This window comes from Pseudophryne corroboree, chromosome 3 (genome assembly GCF_028390025.1).
Source record: "Pseudophryne corroboree isolate aPseCor3 chromosome 3, aPseCor3.hap2, whole genome shotgun sequence".
Lineage (NCBI taxonomy): Eukaryota > Metazoa > Chordata > Amphibia > Anura > Myobatrachidae > Pseudophryne > Pseudophryne corroboree.
In genome coordinates, this window is record NC_086446.1 from 166963918 (window position 1) to 166989191 (window position 25274).

Below are 25274 nucleotides of genomic sequence, written 5' to 3' on the forward strand. Positions count from 1 at the left end.
CTAAGAAAGGATCTGCTCCAGCAGGGACCATGTCTGTTCCAAGACTTACCGCGGCTGCGTTTGACGGCATGGCGGTTGAACGCCGGATCCTGAAGGAAAAAGGCATTCCGGATGAAGTCATCCCTACCCTGATCAAAGCCAGGAAGGATGTAACCGCACAACATTATCACCGTATTTGGCGTAAATATGTTGCGTGGTGCGAGGCCAGGAAGGCCCCTACAGAGGAATTTCAACTGGGTCGTTTCCTGCATTTCCTGCAAACAGGACTGTCTATGGGCCTCAAATTGGGGTCCATTAAGGTTCAAATTTCGGCCCTGTCAATATTCTTCCAAAAAGAACTGGCTTCTGTTCCTGAAGTTCAGACGTTTGTCAAGGGAGTACTGCATATACAGCCTCCTTTTGTGCCTCCAGTGGCACCTTGGGATCTCAATGTAGTTTTGGGATTCCTAAAATCACATTGGTTTGAACCACTCACCACTGTGGACTTAAAATATCTCACATGGAAAGTGGTAATGCTGTTAGCCCTGGCTTCAGCAAGGCGTGTCTCAGAATTGGCGGCTTTATCCTATAAAAGCCCTTACCTAATTTTTCATACGGACAGGGCAGAATTGAGGACTCGTCCTCAATTTCTCCCTAAGGTGGTTTCAGCTTTTCACTTAAACCAGCCTATTGTGGTGCCTGCGGCTACTAGGGACTTGGAGGATTCCAAGTTGCTGGACGTTGTCAGGGCCCTGAAAATATATGTTTCCAGGACGGCTGGAGTCAGAAAATCTGATTCGCTGTTTATCCTGTATGCACCCAACAAGCTGGGTGCTCCTGCTTCTAAGCAGACGATTGCTCGTTGGATTTGTAGTACAATTCAGCTTGCACATTCTGTGGCAGGCCTGCCACAGCCAAAATCTGTAAAAGCCCATTCTACACGAAAAGTGGGCTCATCTTGGGCGGCTGCCCGAGGGGTCTCGGCTTTACAACTTTGCCGAGCAGCTACTTGGTCAGGGGCAAACACGTTTGCTAAATTCTACAAATTTGATACCCTGGCTGAGGAGGACCTGGAGTTCTCTCATTCGGTGCTGCAGAGTCATCCGCACTCTCCCGCCCGTTTGGGAGCTTTGGTATAATCCCCATGGTCCTTTCGGAGTCCCCAGCATCCACTAGGACGTTAGAGAAAATAAGAATTTACTTACCGATAATTCTATTTCTCATAGTCCGTAGTGGATGCTGGGCGCCCATCCCAAGTGCGGATTGTCTGCATTACTTGTACATAGTTATTGTTACAAAAATCGGGTTATTGTTGTTGTGAGCCATCTTTTCAGAGGCTCCTTCTGTTATCATGCTGTTAACTGGGTTCAGATCACAAGTTGTACGGTGTGATTGGTGTGGCTGGTATGAGTCTTACCCGGGATTCAAAATCCTTCCTTATTGTGTACGCTCGTCCGGGCACAGTATCCTAACTGAGGCTTGGAGGAGGGTCATAGGGGGAGGAGCCAGTGCACACCAGGTAGTCCTAAAGCTTTTTACTTTTGTGCCCAGTCTCCTGCGGAGCCGCTATTCCCCATGGTCCTTTCGGAGTCCCCAGCATCCACTACGGACTAAGAGAAATAGAATTATCGGTAAGTAAATTCTTATTTTTACACATTAGAGATTCAGAATACCCCTTTTTATACATTAGACAGGCAGTCCCCCTTTTTACAGATTAAGCAGACAGTCCCCCTTTTTTCCACATTAGACAGGCAGAGTCACCCACTTTTACACATTAGACAGGCAGTCCACCATTTTTTATACACAAATGGGGGGGGGGGGGACTGGGAGGAGAAAGGGAGGGAGAGACTTGCCTGCTGTCGGAGGAGCCGCCACTCTTCCTGTGAGCCCACAACACGGGGGGAGTCACCTCTCTGCTCCTAGATGCTGGCGCCGTGAGACAACGGGCGGAGTACTCCTGTACCAGCACCATCGGGGGAGACCACAAGCTACAGCACCTGGCAGCCAATCTATATCACACGCTGACAAGGTTGCCGGCCGCTGCAGCATGTCGGCTGCATGCTGGTCTCTCTTTTGCGGTGCGGCCCTGTGTGTGGGCCAGCGGATGCGCCTACAGTGCAGATGTGCTGTGGGCAACGCACCACTGGCCCACATGTAGTTACGGCTATGAGTATAATACCATCATTGTGTGGACATTATACAGTATATCCAATGTTTCCTACAAAGATATATGAGGATAATGGTGGCAACACTGTGTTTTGTTTTGACACATTTTATGTTACTTAATAAAAATGTAACATTTAAATTAGTGATGAGTGGGTTCGGTTCCTCGGAAACCGAACCCCCCCGAACTTCACCCATTTTACACTGGTCCGAGGCATACTCTGATTCTCCCGTATGGCTCGGTTAACCCGAGCGCGCCTGAACGTCATCATCCCGCGGTCGGATTCTCGCGAGATTCGTATTCTATATAAGGAGCCGCGTGTCGCCGCCATTTTCACTCGTGCATTGGAAATGTTAGGGAGAGGACGTGGCTGGCGTCCTCTCCGTTTATTAATGTTGCTGCAAATATTTGGGCTTATTGCTTAATTGTGGGGACTGGGGAGCAGCTGTATTATATAGGGGGAGTACAGTGCAGAGTTTTGCTGATCAGTGACCACCAGTTTTATCCGTTCTCTGCCTGAAAAACGCTCCATATCTGTGCTCAGTGTGCTGCATATATCTGTGCTCACACTGCTTTATTGTGGGGACTGGGGACCAGCAGTATTATATAGGAGGAGTACAGTGCAGAGTTTTGCTGACAGTGACCACCGGTATATATAGCAGTACGGTACGGAACGCCACTGCTCTACCTACCTCTGTGTCGTCAAGTATACTATCCATCTAGATTCTATACCTGTGGTGCATTTTAGTTTTGCAGTTTGCTGACAGTGACCACCAGTATATAATATAGCAGTATGGTACGGAAGGCCACTGCTCTACCTACCTCTGTGTCGTCAAGTATACTATCCATCCATACCTGTGGTGCATTTCAGTTGTGCGCAGTATATATAGTAGTAGGCCATTGCTATTGATACTGGCATATAATTCCACACATTTAAAAATGGAGAACAAAAATGTGGAGGTTAAAATAGGGAAAGATCAAGAACCACTTCCACCTCGTGCTGAAGCTGCTGCCACTAGTCATGGCCGAGACGATGAAATGCCATCAACGTCGTCTGCCAAGGCCGATGCCCAATGTCATAGTAGAGAGCATGTAAAATCCAAAAAACAAAAGTTCAGTAAAATGACCCAAAAATCAAAATTGAAAACGTCTGATGAGAAGCGTAAACTTGCCAATATGCCATTTACGACACGGAGTGGCAAGGAACGGCTGAGGCCCTGGCCTATGTTCATAGCTAGTGGTTCAGATTCACATGAGGATGGAAGCACTCATCTTCTCGCTAGAAAACTGAAAAGACTTAAGCTGGCAAAAGCACAGCAAAGAACTGTGCATTCTTCTAAATCACAAATCCCCAAGGAGAGTCCAATTGTGTCGGTTGCGAAGCCTGACCTTCCCAACACTGGACGGGAAGAGTTTGCGCCTTCCACCATTTGCACGCCCCCTGCAAGTGCTGGAAGGAGCACCTGCAGTCCAGTTCCTGATAGTCAAATTGAAGATGTCAGTGTTGAAGTACACCAGGATGAGGATATGGGTGTTGCTGGCGCTGGGGAGGAAATTGACAAGGAGGATTCTGATGGTGAGGTGGTTTGTTTAAGTCAGGCACCCGGGGAGACACCTGTTGTCCGTGGGACGAATATGGCCATTGACATGCCTGGTCAAAATACAAAAAAAATCACCTCTTCGGTGTGGAATTATTTCAACACAAATGCGGACAACAGGTGTCAAGCCGTGTGTTGCCTTTGTCAAGCTGTAATAAGTAGGGGTAAGGACGTTAACCACCTAGGAACATCCTCCCTTATATGTCACCTGGACCGCATTCATCAGAAGTCAGTGACAAGTTCAAAAACTTTGGATGACAGCGGAAGCAGTCCACTGACCACTAAATCCCTTCCTCTTGTAACCAAGCTCCTGCAAACCACACCACCAACTCCCTCAGTGTCAATTTCCACCTTACACAGGAAAGCCAATAGTCCTGCAGGCCATGTCACTGGCAAGTCTGACGAGTCCTCTCCTGCCTGGGATTCCTCCGATGCATCCTTGAGTGTAACGCCTACTGCTGCTGGCGCTGCTGTTGTTGCTGCTGGGAGTCGATCGTCATCCCAGAGGGGAAGTCGGAAGACCACTTGTACTACTTCCAGTAAGCAATTGACAGTCCTACAGTCCTTTGCGAGGAAGATGAAATATCACAGCAGTCATCCTGCTGCAAAGCGGATAACTCAGGTCTTGTCAGCCTGGGTGGTGAGAAACATGCGTCCGGTATCCACCGTTAATTCACAGGCAACTAGAGACTTGATTGAGGTACTGTCCCCGGTACCAAATACCATCTAGGTTCCATTTCTCTAGGCAGGCGATACCGAAAATGTACACAGACGTCAGAAAAAGAGTCACCAGTGTCCTAAAAAATGCAGTTGTACCCAATGTCCACTTAACCACGGACATGTGGACAAGTGGAGCAGGGAAGACTCAGGACTATATGACTGTGACAGCCCACTGGGTAGATGTATTGCCTCCCGCAGCAAGAACAGCAGCGGCGGCACCAGTAGCAGCATCTCGCAAACGCCAACTCGTTCCTAGGCAGGCTACGCTTTGTATCACCGCTTTCCATAAGAGGCACACAGCTGACAACCTCTTACGGAACATCATTGCAGAATGGCTTACCCCAATTGGACTCTCCTGGGGATTTGTGACATCGGACAATGCCACCAATATTGTGCGTGCATTACATCTGGGCAAATTCCAGCATGTCCCATTTTTTGCACATACATTGAATTTGGTGGTGCAGAATTATTTAAAAAACGACAGGGGCGTGCAAGAGATGCTGTCGGTGGCCCGAAGAATTGCGGGCCACTTTCGGCATTCAGCCACCGCGTGCCGAAGACTGGAGCACCACCAAACATTCCTGAACCTGCCCTGCCATCATCTGAAGAAAGAGGTGGTAACGAGGTGGAATTCAACCCTCTATATGCTTCAGAGGATGGAGGAGCAGCAAAAGGCCATTCAAGCCTATACATCTGCCCACGATATAGGCAAAGGAGGGGGAATGCACCTGACTCAAGCGCAGTGGAGAATGATTTCAACGTTGTGCAAGGTTCTGCAACCCTTTGAACTTGCCACACGTGAAGTCAGTTCAGACACTGCCAGCCTGAGTCAGGTCATTCCCCTCATCAGGCTTTTGCAGAAGAAGCTGGAGACATTGAAGGAGGAGCTAAAACAGAGCGATTCCGCTAGGCATGTGGGACTTGTGGATGGAGCCCTTAATTCGCTTAACCAGTATTCACGGGTGGTCAATCTGTTGAAATCAGAGCACTACATTTTGGCCACCGTGCTCGATCCTAGATTTAAAACCTACGTTGTATCTCTCTTTCCGGCAGACACAAGTCTGCAGATGTTCAAAGACCTGCTGGTGAGAAAATTGTCAAGTCAAGGAACGTGACCCGTCAACAGCTCCTCCTTCACATTCTCCCGCAACTGGGGGTGCGAGGAAAAGGCTAAGAATTCCGAGCCCACCCGCTGGCGGTGATGCAGAGCAGTCTGGAGCGAGTGCGGACATCTGGTCCGGACTGAAGGACCTGCCAACGATTACTGACATGTCGTCTACTGTCACTGCATATGATTCTGTCACCATTGAAAGAATATGAGTAACCACATCCAAGTAGGCACGTCAGACAGTCCGTACGTATACTGGCAGGAAAAAGAGGTAATTTGGAGGACCTTGCACAAACTGGCTTTATTCTACCTAAGTTGCCCTCCCTCCAGTGTGTACTCCGAAAGAGTGTTTAGTGCAGCCGCTCACCTTGTCAGCAATTGGCGTACGAGGTTACTTCCAGAAAATGTGGAGAAGATGATGTTCATCAAAATGAATTATAATCAATTCCTCCGTGGAGACATTCACCAGCAATTGCCTCCAGAAAGTACACAGGGATCTGAGATGGTGGATTCCAGTGGGTACAAATTAATAATCTGTGAGGAGGGGGATGTACACAGTGAAAGGGGTGAGGAATCGGAGGATGATGATGAGGTGGACATCTTGCCTCTGTAGAGCCAGTTTGTGCAAGGAGAGATTGATTGCTTCTTTTTTGGTGGGGGCCCAAACCAACCAGTCATTTCAGTCACAGTCGTGTGGCAGACCCTGTCGCTGAAATGATGGGTTCGTTAAAGTGTGCATGTCCTGTTTATACAACATAAGGGTGGGTGGGAGGGCCCAAGGACAATTCCATCTTGCACCTCTTTTTTCTTTCATTTTTCTTTGCATCATGTGCTGTTTGGGGACTATTTTTTTAAGTGCCATCCTGTCTGACAATGCAGTGCCACTCCTAGATGGGCTAGGTGTTTGTGTCGGCAACTTGTGTCACTTAGCTTAGCCATCCAGCGACCTCGGTGCAAATTTTAGGACTAAAAATAATATGTGAGGTGTTCAGAATAGACTGAAAATGAGTGTAAATTATGGTTATTGAGGTTAATAATACGATGGGATCAAAATGACCCCCAAATTCTATGATTTAAGCTGTTTTTGAGGGTTTTTTGTAAAAAAACACCCGAATCCAAAACACACCCGAATCCGACAAAAAAATTTCATGGAGGTTTTGGCAAAACGCGTCCGAATCCAAAACACGGCCGCGGAACCGAATCCAAAACCAAAACACAAAACCCGAAAAATTTCCGGTGCACATCTCTAATTTAAATGGTTACAAGAGAAGCATTACATTTTTTATACAGTCTATAATATGTCTAAGTATCTCCGGAGATAAAATTATATTGTGTTATTTTAAGAAATTGTTTTGTATTACACATTCATGTTGTCAGACTCTAACGTTACCTTTCCAACACTGAAAATGGAATTATCTTTTATTTATATAATGCATCAAGGGTCGCTCTAGTCAAAAAATTGTGTCACAGTGTCAAGGAACATTGTTAGGTGTTTATTTTGTCAGAAATGTATATACTGCATTTAGTTACATACATCTTTATCAAGCATGATACTTTTTCCTGTTTATTTTAAATGTTAAAAAAAAATATTCCTGAAGTGTGTGTCACATTATTTTTATGTTCTGTTTGATAACATTATTTTTTAGTTAAGCACACAATCATCAGTTGTCCTCTGCAGTACATCTTTCTATTGCTGACTGGGGTCTGTAACACGTCCAATAAGGATGGGAATTTTGCTTCTATCACTGACCAGAATGAAGAGGAAAGGCTTACGCACAGCAAAGACTGAGACAGTGCGGGCCACGGTTATAGAAGTAGCTGCCGCTGCCTTCACACCTTCTTCTTTGACTTCCAGAATAGCGCGGTGATGGACATCACTTACAACAAGTTCAGTGCTGTTTGATAGAGCGCATAAATCTGGGTACTCAAACAGATCAAAGAGACCTACAGAGCATAAAAATAAGACGGTAGATTCTGAGTTAGTCATTGACATACTGTACTGTGTAACACATTCGTTACCTAGAAATACTACCACTTGTCTGACTGTCAGTACCATGGTGGTAAGCAAAATGATGTGCAATTAGGAACCATTGATTCTACACAACTGACTGACATTAAAAACATTCTCCCAAAACGTACTGCAGAAAGCAAAATGACTACAGTAAACTTTGAATCATGCTGACTAGAGCCTGGAGTTAGCATGCTGTACCTCAGTATTTGAGCTCTCTGTAAATATCTTTGGTCAAAACAAGAGAGCAGGGAATGGCGGTGGCAGGCCAAGCAGAGGGGGGCACCGCGGGCCATGGTAGTGTATATTTTTTGGGCACCCGAAAGGTCCCATCTCCATGGTGGAGGATGGCTGCTGTCAGAGTGAGGGCTGTAGACTGAAACAGGACACGCAAGGAGCCTAGTAGGCTCCTGCACGTGTATGATCAGGTGACATGTGCCCATGTACAACCACATAACTACACAGCAGGGGTGCTGAAGCCCTCCAACGGGACCAGACTAACTTTGTAAGCATTGTAAACCATCCAGACAGTAACATGTGGACACAAATATTAATCTTTAAATACACAATTTTTCTCTAGCATCCATAAGGGATATTGGGGGAATCTAGTACGATGGGGTGTAGACGGGGTCCAAAGCACTGGGCGCTTTAAATTTCTTCAACTGGGTGTGCTGGCTCCTCCCCTCTATGCCTACTCCCACAGGCAGTTATAGGTAAAAACGTGCCCGAAGGAAAAAGGACATATATGAGAGAAGGAACATGATAACAGAAAAGGTGGTGAGATTTACACACCAGCACACCACTAACATACAACAACCAGCAACAGCAGATTTTTTTAATTTCTCTGAAACTTTTTTTTTTCTCGGTATGCTGTCGTGGGCAACAGCATACCTGCACCGTGGGAGTGGGGGGGAAGGGGGGGGGGGGGGGCGCTTCCTCGCTGCAGGACCACCGTCCAGAGGAGTTGTTGTTCAGCGGGGGGCACTACGCCTTGGCTGTCACAGTCGCAGCATACAGCACATCCCTAAAGCTGCCTGAAGGTGACATTGGTGGTGAGTACAAACCAGGGCCCCGCTAGGAGTAGCCTCCGGATCAAAGTGCGGCTGACCACGGGCGCGGCATACGGGACCCTCCCGGGGGGGTCCCGCTAAGATCCCCCGTGTAGAACTGACACAAAAGGGCTTGACTACCACTTGGGTGATGTTTTAAGCTTAAAAGGAGACTTTTGCCAGTATAAAATATGTATGTAACTCCGGTGCCATTGGAGGGGGTGGCGCTACCTCAGAGCGGGACCTGAGATGTTTTGGAGCCATCCTCTGCTTACTGCAGCCATATACAGCACACACAGTGCTTCCTGACTCCTCAGCCACGCTGCTTGTGTACACTATCCTGATCCTATTTAGGACAATAATTGTTCGTGTTTACTGTATTATAAGGTCAGGGCCGAATCTAGGCCTTGTGGTGCCCAGGGCAAAATAGGGCGTGGCTTCAGAGAAGGGGCGTGGTCAGTTATGCCCTCAGCAGTTGTGCCCCCTGTACTGTGCCCTCAGTAGTGCCGATCACCCAAAATTTTTAAAAAAAGAAAGTAAATAAAAAAATACTCGCAATCCCCGCTCCTGCTTCCCGACAGGTGCTGTCCTCCGTCTCTGGATATCGGCGCCGCTCCTTGGAACTATGGGAGAGACATCATGACGTCTCTCCCATAGCACAGCATAGACACTAGAAGTCAATTATGACCCCTAACGACTATGTGCCGGTCCCACAATGCCGTGCGGTGCATGATGCCATCATCGCGCACCGCACAGCACCGGGGGGCACCACCAGTAACGGATCTTGCAACGGCGGCGCAGCCCTCCGGAAGGTGGTGCCTCGGGCAAAAATCCTGCATGCCCGTAGCAAGATCCGCTACTGTATAGGGTGCTGACAGCCTCACTGGGGCTGTGCAGTTCAGGGTGTGTTGGGAGTCCCCTCTCTCTCTCTCTGTCTCCTGTCTCATACAGTAGGGCAGGCTTGCACTATAACTGTGTGTGCAGCACCGTAACTGTGTGCCAGGTGTGCCCGGCACACAGCGCAGTTGCCCTGAGCGCTGACGGCCAGCGGGTTGTAATGAGTCAAATTGACTCATTCCAAGCCGACTGTTCTGTGCCGTGCACCGTGCTGGAGGAGAGCAGCAGCGCCGGAGGCAGGGAAGCAGGAGGAGGGATGGGGACTGGAGCCACAGCAGCGCTATGTCATTGGTAGCAGCGCCGCTGCAGCAGTCCCCTCTCCTTCCGTATTGGCTGCCCGGCGCTGCTATGAATGCTGGGATGCGGTTCCCTCATCCCAGCATTCACAGCGGCGGGCAGCCACTGCAGAAGGAGAGGGGGCTGTTGCAGCGGCGCCTCCACCAATGACATAGCACTGCTGCGGCTCCAGTCCCCCTCCCTCCTCCTCCTTCTCCGCTGCTCGGGAATGGATCTGCCTGCACAAGGAGCCTGACTGCCAGCGGGGAGAGATGGTAAGTATCTCTCTCTCTCTTCTGTCTGCCACAATGTGTAAAAAGGGCTGTCTGCCGTAATGTGTAAAAAGGGGATGCTGTCTGCCGTAATGTGTAAAAAGGGGTCACTGTCTGCCGTAATGTGTAAAAAGGGGGACGCTGTCTGCCGTAATGTGTAAAAAGGGGGACGCTGTCTTCTGTAATGTGTAAAAAGGGGGCGCTGTCTGTCGTAATGTGTAAAAAGGGGGACACTTTCTGCCGTAATGTGTAAAAAGGGGACGCTGGCTGCAGTAATGTGTAAAAAGGGGGACGTTGTCTGCCGTAATGTGTAAAAAGGGGATGCTGTCTGCCGTAATGTGTAAAAAGGGGGATGCTGCCTGCTGTAATGTGTAAAAAGGGGAATCTGTCCACCGTAATGTGTAAAGAGGGGCTCTTCCTGGTGTAGTGGCGCTACTGTGCAGCGTAATTTGAATAATGGAGTCTACTGTGCACCGTAGTATGAATTGGTTTTATTTTGTGGCCACGCCCCTTCCCCATGAAGCCACGCCCCTATATATTTTTCACGCACCTGCGGCGCGCACTGCCTTTATCTAGCATAGGTGTGGGAGGGGCACCAATACCATTTCTTGCACACAGCGCTAAAATGCCTAGCTACGGCACTGACTGTGTGTATGTGTATGTTATTGTGCTTACTGTGAAATATGGGTAAACACAAGCTGTGCGGTGTATGTCACACTAGGGGGGTAATTCCAAGTAGATCGCAGCAGGAAATTTTTTAGCAGTTGGGCAAAACAATGTGCACTGCAGGGGAGGCAGATATAACATGTGCAGAGAGAGTTAGATTTGGGTGTGGTGTGTTCAATCTGCAATCTAAATTGCAGTGTAAAAACAAAGCAGCCAGTATTTACCCTGCACAGAAACAAAATAACCCACCCTAACTCTCTCTGCACATGTTATATCTGCCTCCCCTGCAGTGCACATCGTTTTGCCCAACTGCTAAAAAATTTCCTGCTGCGATAAACTTGGAATTACCCCCTAGATTCTCTCCATTATCTAATGACTGTTTCCTGTGAGCAATGTAGTCAATATTTACAAACCAGTGAAGGGGCTGGGGGAGCAGGTCCAGTGCCCCACTGGTTAGGGTCTCTTAAGACTATGATGTCTGATATGTCATCCCAGCTCACTGCCAATGTGCAGAAAACTCAGCTACTACAACAAGCTGTTGCAGATTTAGCTGCTAGGGCAGATGCACAGCCCCCCTCTCTCATGCAGGATCACAGAAGCGTGGTTTACCTGCTATTCTATCTGATACAGACGATGATATACAGGATGATGGGGATGACCTGGATCCCATTAGTGGGGATCCCGATGCTGCTCATGGCTTTGAACCCCTCATTATGGCTATAAGGGATGTCTTAAAGCTCCTTCTGGGGGACACTGCATCACAACAGTCGTTTTTCTTTGTACAAAACATGCCTAATGTCACTTTCCCTGATTCTACAGAGTTATGGTGCCCATACACTTGTCGCATCGCGGGGCATCGCACCTTAACTGCCAAAGTGATTCCCATGCGATCATGCAATAGATCTCATGGTAATCACGTGATGGGCACGTCACCACCGAGTGGGAGCAACCAGAGGGTGCCTATTGCACATCGCAGTGCGATATATCGCATGTGTTTTTAAAAACACATTCAATCGCACTGCGATACAATAAATATTAAGTGCAGCACTATATATACACATATCTTGCCACACAACATTCGACCGGCGTGCCCGCGCATCGCAAGGTGCACAATATGTGCATACAATCCTTTGATTTATCTCACAGATGCAGTCGAAATCGAAGGATTGTATGCCATATCGCACAAGTGTATGGGCAACATACGACTTGTTCAAACAGTCCTGGAAAAATCCAGACAAAAAATGTCAAGTGTCCAAAAAGTTTTTGCGCACTTTCCCATTTGCTCCTGAAGGTAGAACATTTTGGGAGGAACCCCTGGGGTGGATGTCTCAGTCTCTCGCCTGTCTAAAAAGGTGGTGCTGCCCGCCCCGGGCTCCTTTACCATGAAAGATCCTGGGGATAGGAAGACAGAGATTACCCTAAAATCGATATACACAGCAGCCGGTATATCACAAAGACCAGTCATTGTGGGTTGCTGGATGACTTATGCTATTCATTCTTGGGCCACTCAAATTCAGGGGGGCCTCTCGGGAGATATGCCCTTAGTTACTATGGTGACCCTCCTGAAGCATATTCAGGACACTTCCCAGGTCCTCTGTGATTTGCTCAAGGAGATGGGGAACATTAATGCTCGGACTTCTGCCATGGCAGTGTCATCGCGCAGGGCCTTGTGGTTGCATCAGTGGATTGCGGACGCAGAATTCAAATGTAGTGTGGAGTCCCTCCCCTTTTCTGGGGAATGGCTTTGAGGTCAAATTGGATACCTGGATTTCCAAAGTTACGGCTGGGAAATCCACGTTTCTCCCCTCTGGGGCTCCACTGGCGAGACGTTCCTATCCGGGGCCGTCTGTCCAGTCCTTTCAGTCTCATAGATTTCGATCTAAGGTCAGAGGTGCCTCCAATGCAGTTAGAGGCACCAGAGGTAAGTCCAGAAAACCTGCAAGCACCAGTTCTCAGGAACAGTCCACCGGTTCTGCTTCCACTAAGGTCTCAGCATGACGGTGCCCACCCACTCTCAAGGTGGAAGCTCAACTGCGTCCACTAAGGCCTCAGCATGATGGTGCCCACCCACCCCGAGGGGATTTCGAGGTGGGTCCTCAACTTACAGAAGTCCCACCTGGATTCAACTAAGAGGCTCCTGTTCCGTGGGATGTTGCTGGATACTGTGGCACAGAAGGTGTTTATTCCAGAGGGCAAGGCGAAAACACTTCAGGTGATGGTCCGCATGGTGCTCCGACCTACTCGAGTGTCCATCCATCTTTGCATAAGATTGTTGGGAAAAATGGTTGCCTCATACAAGGCGATCCAGTATGTGAGGTTCCATGCCAGAACGTTTTATATGGATCTCCTGACCAAGTGGTACAGATCGCATCTGCAGATGCACCGGATGATTCGGCTGTCACCTCAGGCCAGGATTTCCCTTCTGTGGTGGCTACAGTCCTCCAATCTACTGGAAGGTCGAAGTTTCAGGATTCAGGTTTGGTCCCTCCTGATGACGGATGCAAGTCTACAGGGATGGGGAGCTGTCACCCATGGGGCGCAGTTCAAGGGCAGGTGGTCAGCCCACGAAGCCCTCCTTCCAATCAACATTCTGGAACTTCGGGCGATCTACAATGCTCTGCTTCAGGCCTCTCCTCTGCTCAGAGATCACGAGATCCAGGTACAGTCGCCAACGCCATGGCTGTGGCGTATATCAATCATCAAGGAGGGACAAAAAGCAGAGCCTGCATGCGAGAGGTGTCCAAAATACTCCTCTGGGCGGAAAGAAATGCAAGAGCAATTTCAGCAATCTTCATTCTGGGTGTGGACAACTGGGAGGCGGACTTCCTGAGTTGTCACGATCTCCACCCGGGGGAGTGGGGGCTCCACCATCTGGTGTTCCAGCAGATCATTGACCGGTGGGGTTGCCCACAAATAGACGTGATGGCTTCTCAGCTCAACAAGAATATTCCCTGGTATTGCTGACAGACCAGGGACCCTCAGGTGCGGGCAGTGGATGCACTGGCGTCACCTTGGCTGCACCATCTAGTCTACCTGTTTCCTCCGATTCCATTGCTCCCAAAAGGTGCTAAAGAGAATCAGGAATCAAGGTGTCCAGGCATATCCGATTGTCCCGGATTGGCCTCAGAGGGCATGGTAACCGGATCTTCCTGATCTGTCCTTTGAAGACCCTTGGCCTCTACCACTACGAAAAGCTCTTCTTCAACAAGGACCGTTCATCTACCTGGACTTACGGCAACTTCGTTTGACGGCATGGAGGTTGAGCAGAACATCCTAGCTCACAAAGGCCTTTCCAAGAAGGTTATTGCTACCATGGTTCAGGCCAGAAAACATGTGATGTCAAAACACTATCATCATATCTGGAGGAGATATGTCTCTTGGTGAGCGGAGCGCATGTATCCGCCTGCAGTGTTTCATTTCGAATGTTTCCTACGTTTCCTGTAGGCTGGTGTGGATAAGGGCTTACGTCTGGGTTCCATTAAGGTCCAGATTTTGGCCCTCTTCATTTTCTTCCAGAAGAAATTGGCAGTGTTGCCAGAAGTTCAGACCTTCTTGCAAGGGGTACTCCACATACAACCACCTTTTGCGCCACCTACGGCACCCTGAGATTTGGATGTAGTGTTGGCATTTCTACTGTCCTCCTGCTTTGAAACTCTGACGGTAAAAGATAAGTACCTCACGTGGAAGACGGTGATGTTACTGACCCTGGTTTCTGCTCGAAGTGTTTCAGAATTGGGGGCCTTATCGTGTAAAAGTCCGTATGTGGTCTTTTACAAGGACAGACCCGAGCTCCGGACTAGACAGCAGTTCCTGCCGAAGGTTGTCTCCGCGTTTCATCTGAATCAACCTATTATGATTCCATCCAGTTCTGACGCTTCAGCTCCTCCGGAGGCATTGGATGCTGTGCGTGCCTTGAAGATCTATGTCAAGCGCACAGCTCGAGTCAGAAAAACGGATTCCTTGTTCGTGCTCTATGATGCGCAGAAAAAGGGTTGCCCTGCTTCCAAGCAGTCCATTGCTTGTTGGTTCAGGATTAATATCCAACAGGCCTATGTGTCAGCAGCCTTACCTCTTCCTAAGTCTCTAAAGGCCCACTCTACTAGATCAGTGGGCTCTTCCTGGGCGACTGCCCGTGGAGTCACGGCCTTGCAAGTATGCCGAGCTGCTACCTGGTCAGGGAAGAACACTTTTGTGAAGTTCTACAAATTTGGTACCCTGGCCAAAGAGGATACCCAGTTTGAGCAGGCAGTGCTGCAGCAGTCTCTGCACGTTCCCACCCATTCTGGTAGCTTTGGGACATCCCCATCATATTAGATTCCCCCAATATCTCTTATGGATGCTAGAGAAAATAGGATTTTAATATCTATTGGTAAATCCTTTCGCTCCATAAGGGATATTTGGCGCCCGCCTCAGTGCGTGGACTTTTCTGCAGGTTCTTGTTCTATAGTTTCCTGTTCAGCTGTTGCTGGTTGTTGTATGTTAGTGGTGTGCTGGTGTGTAAATCTCACCACCTTTTCTGTTATCATGGGGGTCATTCCGAGTTGTTCGCTAGCTGCATTTGTTCGCAGCACAGCGATCAGGCTAAAAAACGGCACTTCTGCGCATGCATCACAGTGTGCACACGTGTCATACAGCCACAACGAACGATGTAGTTTTGCACAGGGTCTAGCAAAGCATTTCAGTCGCACTGGTGGCCGCAGAGTGATTGACATGAAGTGGGTGTTTCTAGGTGTCAACTGACCGTTTTCAGGGAGTGTTCGTAAAAACGCAAGTGTGCCAGTAAAAACGCAGGCATGGCTGGGCAAACGCTGGGCGGTTTGTGATGTCAAAACAGGAACTGAACAATGTGAAGTGATCGCAAGTGCTGAGTAGGTTTTGAGCTACTCTGAAACTGCACAAAAAAAAAACTTTGTAGCAGCTCTGCGATACAACCGTTCGCACTTCTGCTAAGCTAAAAAACACTCCCAGTGGGCGGCGGCATAGCGTTTGCACGGCTGCTAAAAACTGCTAGCGAGCGAACAACTCGGAATGACCACCAATGTTCCTTCTCTCATATATGTCTTTTCTCCTTCGGGCATGTTTTACCTATAACTGCCTGTGGGAGGGGGCATAGAGGGGAGGAGCCAGCACACCCAGTTGAAGAAATTTAAAGTGCACTGGCTCCTTTGGACCCCGTCTATACCCATCATACTAGATTCCCCCAATATCCCTTATGGACTATGAGAAAAGGATTTACCGGTAGGTATTAAAATCCTATTATTACTCTTTATTTCACATCAATGTTATGGTTTTGTCTCTATCATTTTAACCTCTATGTTATACTTCTCATTTTTCAAAATATACAAAGCTAAACAGTATAGGTAGCAGAGATAAAGAAAAAGAGGGGGGGGGATCATGGGGATGAGGAATATAGAAAGAAGAGATAATACAAAATAATCTTAATGGAAATTGTCATAGGTTGCAGTAGGTACTAGATTCGATTTTTTACATGTGGTGAACTTTAAGAAATTAAATATTAGTTGCAGTTGGAGAACATCCTGTATAAAGCAGTAAAGCAATAAAAATTTCTTAAGCAACTACATTATAAGTCAAATCTAGATAATCACATACAGGTTGAGTCTCCCTTATCCAAAATGCTTGGGACCAGAGGTATTTTGGATATCGGATTTTTCCGTATTTTGGAATAATTGCATACCATAATGAGATATCATGGTGATGGGACCTAAATCTAAGCACAGAATGCATTTATGTTTCATATACACCTTATACACAGAGCCTGAAGGTCATTTTAGCCAATATTTTTAATAACTTTGTGTATTAAACAAAGTTTGTGTACATTGAGCCATCAAAAAACAAAGGTTTCACTATTTCACTCTCACTCAAATAAATCCGTATTTCGGAATATTCCGTATTTCGGAATATTTGGATATGGGATACTCAACCTGTATTATAAAAGTTGTAAGAATATTAGGAAAGTCAATGTTAGGAAAGCAGTCTTAAGCTTAGTATAGAAGGGGAACAATAACAACAAATAAAATAATAATACAGAACAAGCCTATAATCTTGTGTGATACAGATTACAAATAATGAAATTAGCTAGGAGATAACCGTAATAAACAGATAATTTAGTAGAGTTTGAGGAGATATAAATCGTAGTGTAAATGTGTCCAGCATGGAGTCGAGTAACTGTCCTGTGTGACAATCAATCATCTAATGATAAACTAACAAAATTTGGCATCACCCCATACCTCTTCTAGAAAAGATAAAGAAGCAATTTAAGTAAAGAACGGGATTGCTTGCAGCCATTTTGGGAGCAACCAATCCATCGTCAGTAAGTAAGCTATTATAGCCCTGGGTAACCCAAAAAAAATCTAAAATCAGATCGCCACTTGGGGAGCCCCAAGAAGACCCCAGCAACAGGAAGCACGTATTCAGGGCCAGAGATGGAAACTGGAGGAAGAATTAAATCATCCGTAGACAAATTGGGCAGCATAGAGTTCCCTACTTCCCCAGGCACATCGAAGACTCCAAGGGTAGAACAGACATTATGATCACCGAGATCCATGGGTGGAGAGACATGTGTCTGAGGACGAGATTGAACAATATTTTTTGATACAAGCAAGGCACTATTCCCATCTAGATTCTGCTGGGGGTTGGGAACGAGTTGTGTGATAGAGCTTACTCGTGATAATACTTCTTGGAGGGAATCCCAAATAACATTCAACTTGTTATAGAGCTGAGATGTTAAACATGTTAGTTGTGACATGTCAGAAATGGGAAATGTAGCCAAGGCATCCATAGCTAAACAGGGATACAGACAACTGAATACGGACTACAACACCAAAATATGTACAGTAGCAATCATCAATAATAGCGTTACATACCAATAATATGTGCAAGAAGTCACTCCTAAGAACATATATATTGTATTACCAAGAAATGTATAGTTATGCTATTACGATATAAGAGAATGCAGTATCTCAAAACTTATACAGGTTGAGTATCCCATATCCAAATATTCCGAAATACGGACTTTTTTGAGTGAGAGTGACATAATGAAACCTTTGTTTTTTGATGGCTCAATGTACACAAACTTTGTTTAATACACAAAGTTATTAAAAATATTGGCTAAAATGACCTTCAGGCTGTGTGTTTAAGGTGTATATGAAACATAAATGAATTGTGTGAATGTACACACACTTTGTTTAATACACAAAGTTATTAAAAATATTGGCTAAAATTACCTTCCGGCTGTGTGTATAAGGTGTATATGTAACATAAATGCATTCTGTGCTTAGATTTAGGTCTCATCACCATGATATTTCATTATGGTATGCAATTATTCCAAAATACGGAAAAATCCGTTATCCAAAATACCTCTGGTCCCAAGCATTTTGGCAGTGCCGTAACTAGGCATTTTAGCGCTGTGTGCAAGAAACGACAGTGGCGCCCCCCCCCCCCCATGTAAGATAGGGGCAGTGCGTGCCGTAGGCGTGCGAAAAATGTATAGGGGCGTGGCTTCACGGGGAAGGGACGGGGCCACAAAATAATAGCAATTCATACTACGGTGCACAGTAGTCTACATTATTCAAATTACGCTGCACAGTAGCGCCACAACACCAGGTAGAGCCCCTTTTATACATTACAGCAGACAGCGTCCCCCCTTTTTACACATTACAGCAGACAGTCCCCCCTTTTTACACATTGCGGCAGCCAGTCCCCCTTTTTACACATTGCGGCAGCCAGGACCCCTTTTTACACATTGCGGCAATCATGCCCCCTTTTTACACATTGCGGCAGCCAGTCCCCCTTTTTACAGCCAGTCCCCCTTTTTACACATTGCGGCAGCCAGGCCCCCTTTTTACACATTGCGGCAGCCAATCCCCCTTTTTACACATTGCGGCAGCCAGGACCCCTTTTTACACATTGCGGCAGCCAGGCCCCCTTTTTACACATTGAGGCAGCCAGTCCCCCTTTTTACAGCCAGTCCCCCTTTTTACACATTGCGGCAGCCATCCCCCTTTTTACACATTGCGGCAGCCATCCCCCTTTTTACACATTGCGGCAGACGGTGACCCCCTGAGAGAGAGAGAGAGAGATACTTACCATCTCCCTGCTGGCAGTCAGGCTCCTCGTGCAGCTCCCTCGGTGCAGGCAGTGAGGTGAGAAGGAGGAGGAGGAAGGGGAGGGAGCCGCAGCAGCGCTATGTCATTGGTAGTAAGCGCCGCTGCAGCATCCCCCTCTCCTTCCGTATTGGCTGCCCGGCGCTGCTGTGGATGCTGGGATGGAGGAACCGCATCCCAGCATCCACAGCAGCGCCGGGCAGCCAATACAGAAGGAGAGGGGGATGCTGCAGCGGCGCTTACTACCAATGACATAGCGCTGCTGCGGCTCCCTGCTCCCCCTCCCTCCTCCTCCGCTGCCTGGCGCTGGTCCTCTTCTCCCTCCACAGCGCGGCGCACGGCGCACACAGCAGAGGCGGCATGTAATGAGTCAATTTGACTCATTACATGCCGCTGGCCGTGCGCCCTCGGGGCAACTGCGCTGTGTGCCAAGCCCACTTGGCACACACGTAGTTACGGCCCTGCATTTTGGATAAGGGATACTCAACCTGTATGCACATATAGCAGGTGTAGCAAACAAACAATGTAATAGTACACAGATTCCAATTTGCAATAGTGAGTATATCTTAAAAAGGACAACTGTATAATTTGTAAGATATCATTTACAGAGGATGAGGGATGTGTCCAGAGTGTGGCATGTGTACCAGTGCCGCAATACAGCAGGAGGGGAACAGTTCAGCACTGCAGCAGGATAATACCACAACAGGTCCAGAAGTGAGAGCGGGACAGAGCCGGCTGCAAACACCAGGTAATGATACCTGTCAAAAGCGCGTGGTACGCCAGGCAATCCTCAGAGGCACAAGTGTGTAATGTGGCGTTAGGCAGATCTAAGCACCGTGCCTGGACCGTCCTGTATCAATAGCGGACCAAGGTGCGTTCCGTCCCCGCTATTTTATTTAAAGCACGTGGCAGACCCTGCGTATCTTCAGGACCACAGACGTGCAAGGCAGCACTGAGCAGATTTGAATACTGCACCTGGTTCCCCAAGCCTCCCGATATCAGCAGGCGAAGGTGCGTCTTGGCTCCGTGAGCAAATTATTAATGCTGGGTCACTGCCGCTCAGGTGAGACTCCCGATCTTTCCAGCCACACAGCGCCGGCAGGGATTAGTCAGCAGGGTGAACTGGCCCGGTCAGCACAGCCCGGGCCACAGGATCAGAGCCTGGCTCCAGCGGTAGCGCGCGGCACTCCAGCTAGGTCCCGGTAGCCGCTCCCGCTGTCACGAATCCTCCTCACCAGTGTGCAGGAGAGCCAGCTGAGTCCGTGGTAAGGTCCCGTTGGTATGTAGGCTCCGTCAGAGCAGTGGAAGAGCCTGAGATCACGCCATCCAGTATGGTGATCATAGACGCCTCACAGCAAAGGCTGAAATCCGGGTAATAAGGAGTGCTCCTCTCAGTTTAGACAGCTTGTCCAATTCCCAGTACCTCCAGGAGTAATCTTAGCTGAGATTGTTCCAAAAATAATCAGTTTGGAGGCTGGATGGAGGTGGATTGTAGATATCGAGAGAGAGCTGTTGTAAGAAGCGGCCATGCATGATGCTCCGCCCCCGGAAGTTTCCTTCACAATATTTTAATGTGAATAAAATGTAACGTAAATTTTTAAACATTTTCTCTTTGTGCACCGACAATACAGCGCTTTCTTTATTCAGAATAACTTTGTAAGTGACCTGCAGCACCCCCGCAACCCCAGTACAGAATCCTGTGTGGACACTTTTACTCAGGGATGGGGAACCTTCGGCCCTCCAGCTGTTGTTGAACTACACATCCCAGCATGCCTTGCAACAGGTTTTGTATGGCTAAATAGCAAAACTGTAGCAAGGCATGCTGGCATGTGTAGTTCAACAACAGCTGGAGAGCCGAAGGTTCCCCATCCCTGCTTTAACTCATGCCATGTTCTTTCCCTGACACTCCATGTCCATACCCTTACCCACCATGTCACTCGCCCCTATTCCTGCAACTCATACTGCATGTTACTTATTCACTGTCCCTGAACTCGCCCTCCCGGCAACCCACCCTCAGTGTCCCTGCCTTCACCGCCCTCCCTTTAACTCACACTCCATGTCCTTACTCTCACCCCCCCCCCCCCCCCCCTGTAACTCTCGCACTGATTTTCATCTTGCCCTGTGCGCCAATAACCTTAGTCTTGTCACAATCAAATGTTTGGGAAGAAGGGGCAAATTTATTTTTTCTTACGTCCTAGAGGATCCTGGCAATTCATTTAGTACCATAGGGTATAGACAGGTCCACTAGGAGCCTTGGGCACTTTAAGGATTTGATAGTATGCGCTGGCTCCTCCCTCTATGCCCCTCCTACCAGACTCAGTTTAGAAAATGTGCCCGGAGGAGCCGGTCACGTCGCTGGAAGCTTCAGAAGAGTTTTCTGCATTTATTTTTTCTGTTTGTTATTTTCAGGCAGGACTGGTTGGTACCTGCCTGCCTGCTTTGTGGGACTTGGGGGTGGGGGGTGGGGAACGGCCCAACCTCTTGAAGGGTTAATGGTCCCGTTACCCACTGACAGGACAATAAACTCCTGAGGGAACTATTCGCAAGCCCTACCATGGCGAGCATACATTCCCGCAGCACGCCGCCACCTCTAACAGAGCCAAAAGAGAGGTGAGTACTAAGCCAGCGTCCCGGTTAGCGGGTCACCAGCCATTATGGCGGCATGAGGTTACGGAGACGCACGGCTACTACATGGGGCGGCTGGGTCTCCAGACTCAGTACACAGTGCGGACGCACCGCTTCTGAGGGAGCGAACTGAGTCAAAGTACACTACGGGTGTACACAGTACCCAGACTGGCATTACAGACTTAAAAGGCGGCAGACTCCATTTAAAGCACTAAAAATCACCTCAGACAGTATAAAAAACTAGGAAGACCGCGTGCCATTGAAGGGGCGGGGCTTCACTTTGAGCGGATCCAGCAGCTCACCAGCACCATTTTCCCTCTGCAGTGGACACAGACGCTGACTGACAGGGACGTGCAGCTCCTCCGGAGAGACTCCAGATTACCTAAGCAGTACCAGGGGGTCATAGCAGGTGGGCAGCGCTTATTAGTGTACTAAGTCCCCAACCTGGATACTTAGTCTGCGACCCAGCTAAGCTTGGAATTAGCAGTAAGGACGCTGTGTGCTGGCTCCAGACTATCTCTGTGTCTCTCTTGAAGGGCTCTTTGTGGGTTAATTGTGCATTTAACATTTTCCTGTGTGTGTGTGTGTGTGTGTGTGTGTGTGTGTGTGTGTGTGTGTGTGTGTGTGTGTGTGTGTGCTGTCAGTGTATGTCAGACAAAGGGCAGTATTCAAATAATGTATCACGCCCAATCTCCTTTCTAAAGTGATCCCTGATTCAGTTATGGGGCAGTTGTCTGCGGGGGCAGTTGTCAGAAGTTTAGAAATTTACGAAGTTTGGAAATTACAAAGTTAGGAAATTTTAAAAAGAACAGTTAAACCAACAGTTAGTCTACATATATCTCACTGAATATGGACTGATCAGCTTTCTATATATCTTTTCATCTCACAGGTATGTGATTTCTGCTTGATGATTCATGCACCTCTGCAATAACCCACAGACATCTTCAGCTGTATTTTAAATGTATGTGATTTCTGCTTGATGTTTCATGCACCTCTGCATTAACCCATACTTGCCTACCCTCCCGGAATGGCCGGGAGGCTCCCGAAAAACGGGTGACCCTCCCAGCCCCCCGGCAGAGCAGGCAAGTCTCCCGATTTCTGGGGGTCACCCCCTGCCCGCCGCCCACTTAGCGAGTAAAGTGGGCGGTCCAGGCAGGCGATGAAGCGATTCTTGTTGAATCGCGTCATCGTAACCACGCTCCCTGCTGTATAATGCCGGTAATCGCGGCATTACACAGTGGGGGCGTGGCTTAAATGATGTGAACCAGAAGCCACGCCCCGTTCCTCCTCTGGCCCACCCCCTGTCACGTCACCTCACTGCCCCCCCCCCCCCCCCCCTGCTGAGCCGACCGGCTGCTCTCTCCCGAAGAGAGCAGGCCAGAAGTCGGCAACTATGCATTAACCCACAAACATCTTCAGCTGTATTTTCAAATGTAAGTGATTTCTGCTTGATGATTCCTGCAAACTATAACTCTTGATCTGTATTTACACCAATGTATAATTTAGCAGTGTATGTAATTGTATTTGTATAATATTAGTACTTGCTTATAGCTGATATTATCTCTTGTATAGATGTTGGTCAGTGGAGTGGAGTTTATTAGCATACATGGACTGGTGTTTACTTAACACAGGGTAATATAAGCCCTTTGATTAGATGTCCAATTGGCTTTAGCTGAAGCCTTTGTTAATTAGAACTAGTATATGTTAGCATTCAGTTATGGGGCAGTTGTCTGCGGGGGCAGTTGTCAGAGTTTAGAAATTTACGAAGTTTGGAAATTACAAAGTTAGGACATTTTAAAAAGAACAGTTAAACCAACAGTTGAACAAACATTGAAAAACATTGGAAAGCAGGTAAATATACCATTTAACTAACATTTTCCATAAGCACTTTCCTATCTATACTTTTCTCTTTAAAACACCATCTTCAACAAACTGTTTTTCCTCATAGCACTTCATGGTATCCTCTATAAAATGACATCGTCATTCACTATTCCTGTTATGTATCGCTCTGTACACATTGCAGCCTCATTAATCCACTCCCCTCTTATTAACACTCATGAGCTTTTAACCTATCTATGTACACTAACTGTCACATCCTCAACCTGTCACCATACAAAACTATCACACACCTCCCCCAACTATACCTATCTCTCTCTTCTTCTGCTTCAACTAGCTGGTGACATATCCCCAAATCCAGGTCCCATCCGCATACCACGCTCACATTCAGCTGATTCACAACTGAATATAAAACCAACAAACCTTATCAACATCACATGTCTCCCATCTACCTCCAAGTCACTAAAATGTGCTTTATGGAATGCACGCTCTGTTTGCAACAAATTAACAGCTATTCATGACCTTTTCATAGCAAAAAAAGTTCAATATGCTAGCCATAACAGAAACCTGGCTCACACAATCAGACACTGCCTCCCCTGCAGCACTGTCACATGGTGGCCTCCACTTCACACCCCCCCCCCAGACCTGGTAACATTAAAGGAGGTGGTGTTGGAATATTACTGTCCAAATCTTACACGCATATCGTTTTACCACCTGTTCCCTCACTCACATTTACATCCTTTGAAGTGCACTCTATTAGGATTTTCACCCCTTTCTCTCTGCGTGTTGCAGCTATCTATCGCCCACCTGGGCAACCCAAGAAGTTTCTGGAAGATTTTTCTGCTTGGCTCCCTCACTTTCTATCCTCTGACATCTCCACCATCATTATGGGCGATTTCAATCTCTCTATTGACAGTCCACAATCTCCCCATGCCTCTAAACTACTCTCTCTAACCTCCTCTCTTGACCTCTCCCAATGGACTGACTCCCCTACTCATCAGGAGGGCCACTGCCTTGATCTTGTATTCACCAGACTATGCTCTGTTTCTGAACTCACTATCGCTCCTTTCCCTCTCTCAGATCACAACCTTATCACCTGCATGCTCTCCTCAATTACTTCAAACTCAATGTCCATAAAGTCTACAAGGACGCCTCTAACCAGCAGAAATATTAACGCTATTAATTTTCAACAACTATCTACCTTTCTGCAACCACTGCTCTCACCAATTTTTACATTCACCTCTCCAGAGACTGCTGTGTCACACCTTAACCAAACTCTAGAAACAGCACTTGATGAAGTGGCTCCAGCTACCCATCACACTCCACGTAGACTTAGATGTCAACCGTGGCACTCTAAATACACTAGACACTTACAAAAACTCTCACGTAAAGTTGAACGCCAGTGGCATAAATCTCGTAGTTCAAGTGACTTTCTCACATATAAGACCACCTACCACTCTTATCGTAATGCTCTGGACACTGCCAAACAAACATATTTTCATTCTCTCATCTCTGCTCAAGCCTCTAACCCCAAGCGACTTTTTAATACATTTAAATCACTTCTTGTCCCTCCCTCACCCAACCCACAAGCCACTGTCAGTGCGCAAGATCTTGCTTCCTATTTCAAGGACAAGATTGACAAGATCCGAAATGAAATGGTATGCTCTTCCACAGCAAGTGACCTGCTCAATTCCCTGCCTGAACCCTCTAACACCTTCTCTTCCTTTGATCCTACAAATGAAGATGAAGTATCTGCATTTTTTTCATCTGCCTACTCTAATACCTCTCCCCTTGACTCTATACCCTCACAAATTAATAAAACTCTGTCTACTGTGCTCATCCCAGCCTTAACTAAAATCTGTAATCTCTCTGTCTACTGGTATCTTTCCTTCTCTATACAAGCATGCAGTGATTACTCCCATTCTGAAAAAAACAAAACTCTGATCTGAACTC

At 47.5% G+C, this 25274-nt stretch overlaps 1 protein-coding gene across 2 annotated transcripts in view; it reads right to left on the minus strand.

Moving 5' to 3' along the window:
• Window positions 1–7041: 7041 nt before the first annotated feature.
• SERPING1 (serpin family G member 1) overlaps window positions 7042–25274 on the minus strand; it is a 232059-nt gene continuing 213826 nt past the window's right edge. For both annotated transcript variants that reach the window (XM_063958570.1, XM_063958569.1), the window contains exon 9: window positions 7042–7513. In XM_063958570.1, coding sequence (XP_063814640.1) covers window positions 7257–7513 — 257 coding nt within the window. In that variant the 3' untranslated portion in view covers window positions 7042–7256. The remainder of the gene's footprint in view (window positions 7514–25274) is intronic.